This window comes from Hipposideros armiger, unplaced genomic scaffold (assembly GCF_001890085.2).
Source record: "Hipposideros armiger isolate ML-2016 unplaced genomic scaffold, ASM189008v1 scaffold_25, whole genome shotgun sequence".
In the NCBI taxonomy this organism is placed as follows: Eukaryota; Metazoa; Chordata; class Mammalia; order Chiroptera; family Hipposideridae; genus Hipposideros; species Hipposideros armiger.
The window spans coordinates 4198261-4203125 of record NW_017731375.1 but is presented as its reverse complement, the minus strand read 5'-3'; the positions used below and the strand labels follow the sequence as shown (position 1 = coordinate 4203125).

Here is a 4865-nt window from a genome sequence, read left to right as displayed (position 1 = left end):
GTTCAGATTTCTCTGTTTGCTTCCATTTGCTTTCTGTTTGTAGTTAACTCTTTTTGAGAGCTCTTTATCTTATAGATTTTTGTCTGCTTAAAATCACTTTAAATTTAAATCTCAGATCGACCAGTAACTAGCTGTGTGACCTTAGGAAAGTTGGTTACCCTCTCCATGTCTGTTTATTAATCTGTAAATGCCAATGGTAATATTCCCTACCTCATAGGGTTGTTGTGACAATTGATCCATTTATGTAAAGCTTTTAGAAGAATACTTGAATTATGGTAAATGTTATGTGTTATCTATTGACATTATTATTTTTGGGAGGACGTGGGGTAAACCGTGTTCATTAATCTTCCATCTTTAACTTCCGAGTCTAGCTCTATAAGTCCCTGGTGGCCTAACAGCCTAACCTACCCACATCTTTTCAGGAACACACATATCATATTTTTTATTTCTATTTTACTAATGAAAGAATAGTCCCCAAACTAGAACAGTTAGATGATCAAGTTTGGGAGAGATTAAAGCTTCTCTAATTGCTTTAAGTGAGTGCAAGCATCCAGAACCAATTTTTCATTTAATAAACATTTTCCAAGAACCTATTATAGCAAGGCACTGTGTTAGCTGCTATGTATACTTTAAAGAACTTACAGTTGAGTGGGGATAGGAAACGTAGGCAAACATGCAATTATAACACAGTGTGACAGGTGATCTGAAAAGTAGAAGAGATCACATGCTGGCTTAAAAGTTTTCCAACGTAACTAAGTAACCTTGACTAATACGATAAGGAGCAGTTAACCTGTGCGGGAGAGGTAGGGGTGGGCATCTCAGAAGGAGACGCGAGTGTTAAGGCACAGACGCAGAGCAGATGTGTAGATATGTGCATAGTACAGTATGGCTGGTGCATAGAACGTGCAGGGGAAAAAATAATGCGATGAGACTGGAGAGGTGGGTAGGGGCCTGATCTCAAGAGGTCTTACAGTCCATTCTGGGGGGTTTGGACTTTATCCCCAGGGCAATGGTGAACCAATGAGGGTTTTCAGCAGACTTATATTTTAGAAAGATAATCCTTGCTATAGAGTTGAGATTGGTTTTGAGAGATGATTAAGCAAAGCAAACCAGGTTTCTTTACATCAGACTCCTCTGTGCCTTTGTTAGTATGTACTGTAAACTTGTGGGAGAACTATAGAGCATAATGCACTTCCCAGACTTATCTGACCATCAGAACGTGGACTTTTTGATTGCATACTATCTATTAACATCTCTTGAGACAGCAGCGTTCACAGATCAGTCTGGGGAACGCTGTCCTAGCGAGAGCAGGTAGAAACAGTGTAACAGGCACTCACTATTTGGTGCCTAACTGAAGGCCACTGCCCTCTTCTTCTTCCTGGCACGATTGTATTCCACTCGTGGTGATCCTCTCCCCAGCTCCAGCATTTAAGTCCTGACTGGTCCAAATTGGTTTTGGCAGTCCCATTCCCCTGGGCGGTGGCTGCTGCAGTCATATGCATGTGATGCAACTCTGACCAAGGAAAGGAAAGGGGAGATGTGCTGGAGAGATCTGGGGAAAGGCTGATACAGACACAGGCAGAGAGAGGATCTGTAACGGCCGTGTCTGCAGGTAATGACAGTGAGTCATCACAGAGTGAACACGGAGTTAAAATACAGAAAGAACCCGGTACCTAATGAAGTCTTCAGAACTCTGAATTCACTTGAGGAGCCCTACCTTGGATTTCCTCATCATTTTCCTTTTTATCTAAGCCATGGTAAGGTGGCATTTTGTTACGGGTAGCTAGCGAAGGGCAGTGGATTTACAGTGGTTAGTCAGACGTCATAAGCTTGTCATTGTCAAGGATAGGAATTCAAGTTTGCTAACTCCTTGGTCAATCAATACTCAAACATAACTCATCTTTAGAGACCTACTTCATATTAACGGAAGCATTTCTTAAGAAATAGAAAAATCCTAATTAGTGGGCAAAATTCACTTAGACCCCAGCAGAAGCAAAAACTGGCTATTTATTTTATAACCATGACATGCATACATTTAAATATAGTTATTCCATACTTACCTTTCATCTTCTTCAGCTCCAAAGAAATTGTGTTAATGTTTTTAATTATGGCTTCCACCTTTAGCTTATGGTCAGTATTATTCCTAAACATCTGATTTTAAAGGAGAAAAAAAACACAATGTATAAATCTGAAGTATTTACGTGTACTTTTAAAATAGTTAAATTTTCAGTATCTCTAAAAGGAAAATCTGCTATTTCAGAATTGAAATGATTGTGAAATAATGGTCTTTATAAGTGGTTAGAATTCTAACATAAGGAGGCATCAACTTATGTTAATATTTTCTCAACTGGAAACACTTCTGCCTGGAATACTTAGGGTGAGGTTTCTTCTTTAATCAAACCATAGCCACAAGATGGGGCCCTTATAACGGAAATGCAGAAATCCTCAACACTTATAAACTACCTTACAATTTATCAATCGTATAGGACCTCTAATTTTGTTTATGCAAGTCAGTCTTTTTTTCTAACTTATTCTTGAGTGGCATGGTCCACATACAATCTCTTTGAACAGATGGTAAAATTCAAAATTAAATTCAGTTATACTTCATTGGCTAAGATGAATGAATGAATTCACTGACTAAGACGGCAAAACAACCACTTCTGTTTTAGCTTATGGGATTGGGACAACTCACATTTGACTTTTGGTTGACTGGAATGTGTAAATCAAAATGTGTTACTATGTTATATATACAGTACATCCATTTAACCAATTGTGTCAGATACTGATTCACTAGACTCTAACGTCAGCCATTCAAATCTCTCGAAATGACGTGAAAAAGACGCCACATTCAGTACACAAAACTCCCACAACGTGGAAGGCGGGAAGTGAGGAGGCAGCTTATGACTTGTCCCACCTATGAAAGCTCACCTTGAAATTACTTCCTCGCCTCTGCTGTTTCCTGAGTTGGGTTGATTCTTATTTCTCTCTCTCACTCCAAAGCCACTGTCAAAGAAAGTAAAACNGCCCCAGAGGGAGGCACCTAGCAGAGAAGTCTGGAAGTGCATGGTCCTTTCTGGGGTACTGAGGGGGCTTCTGACCCCTGTCTAGCAGGATGAATGGGGTTTTGTCCAGTCTGGTCATCAGTGATTAGGTGACCCAGGCAATGAATGCACAGACTTGGCTCTGTGGTGGTGACAGGGACACAGTAGAGGGAACATGAAGGAACTGTATTCCTTATTGTACCGTGCTCTAGATGTCACCTCAGATTCCGGGGACACTCTCTGACCTTCTCATTCCTTATACCTCCTCACACTATTAATGACGGAGAGTGAAGGTGGGATACAGAAACCAAAAACACAAACCAAGAGCATTCCCATGGCAAGGGTATCATAATTAAACCCCTGTGCATATATGACTTCTATCTGAGGTTAGAATATATATAGTCTTTTATTCCTGGTTTGTTGTATGTCGGTGAGGAATTATTTTTTTTAAGTTCTATAGCAGAAATCATTAAAATATTTGCCAAATTTTACACAGGTTTTCCCCTACAATTCTCATAACTTTAAGAGGTAGGATATTACACAGATAAAAACTGAGGGCGAAATTCATGCTATCCATTTCAGTGCTGATTTACCTCCCTATTTTGAATCTTTCAGGACTTCCTCTCTGTGTCAGATATTATCGACTACTTCCGGAAAATGCCACTTCTGCTCATTGATGGGAAAAACCGAGGTTCCAGATACCAGTGCACATTAACGTACTCTGCAGCTCGTGCCTAGCGAGTTAGCCAGCCAGCGACCCTCCCTCCTGCCACTGCAGCCAGTATGGGAAGAGCAGTGCGCCCTGGTGACTGGACACACTTAGGACTGAATCAAACCCCTCAACATGAACACGGGGGTTTGGTCCTTTCGCGTTAAAAAGTTTTGAAACAAAGACTGTCAGACATCCCATAATTTATTTATTCTTCTTGTTTGTAACGTGCATCAGTAATAATGATCGCACTGGAAGTCCAGTAGTGCACTGTAATCATTCATATAAAAATGTGTAGTTTTGATACTCATTTCAAAGGTACAGTAGTTTACACAGCTACGAAAATAATTTGGGGCAAGTTTCAAAACACTTACTAGTTTTTGCTATCACATAAAACTGGTTTTTTTTATAGCCAAACCTTTGTCAGTCAGAGGCAATCATCAGTTTTATAGGTATAATTAGAAAATTACTAAAATTCACTTTCTCAGCAGCAATAATTTAAAAGGCTTGAAAAATATTTCATCCTTTCTTATTTGGTGTTTTTTTTTGTTGTTGTTTGGGGGGTATTTTTGTATACTTTTTTATGAAAAGATAAATGCATGTTGGGATAACTTCCTGGGATTAAAATTAATTTGCCTTTTGCTTTACTTTTGGGTTCCTAAAACAACTTTATTGGCTTTACAATTTAGTCCATGTTATTTATTTTTGTTTTAAAGTATATTTAAGCTACAAATACCAAATGAAAATGTTTTAAATTTAGAGATGAGGCTTTGGTGTCAAATACAGCTGGATTTCAGTTCATCACATCTCAATCCCACCCCCTCTAACCCCCACCCAACTCCAAAAGCATTGTCAAGTGATGTAGATTTTACCAAAGTCTTCTTGGGAAGATGAAAAAGCAGTGAATACAAACAGAAAAATTTGATCTGACTTTTCAGACTAGATATCTTTCTTCTATTTTTTTATCCCTGACCACTGTCATAAAGCCCTTCTCATCCTTCCCCAAAAGCATTTATATAAATCCTGCAAAGCAATTCAGCTCTTTCCTTCTGGTTACATATCTCAGCTAAAAGTAGTAGGCATTTTGCAAAACAAAAACCTGGCATTGGGCCGGC

At 39.1% G+C, this 4865-nt stretch overlaps 1 protein-coding gene and 1 long non-coding RNA gene across 2 annotated transcripts in view; one reads left to right on the top strand and one right to left on the bottom strand.

The window, feature by feature from the left end:
- The window catches only part of LCP2 (lymphocyte cytosolic protein 2), a 52119-nt gene extending 47722 nt beyond the window's left edge, over positions 1-4397 (top strand). Inside the window, exon 21 of the mRNA XM_019635980.1 lies at positions 3657-4397. Coding sequence (XP_019491525.1) covers positions 3657-3779 — 123 coding nt within the window. The 3' untranslated portion in view covers positions 3780-4397. The remainder of the gene's footprint in view (positions 1-3656) is intronic.
- Positions 1351-4865, bottom strand: part of LOC109379416 (uncharacterized) — a 16437-nt gene continuing 12922 nt past the window's right edge. Inside the window, exons 2-4 of the long non-coding RNA XR_002123200.1 lie at positions 2929-3003; positions 2061-2151; positions 1351-1513 (exon numbers count right to left, since the gene is read on the bottom strand). This is a non-coding gene — a long non-coding RNA (uncharacterized LOC109379416). The remainder of the gene's footprint in view (positions 1514-2060; positions 2152-2928; positions 3004-4865) is intronic.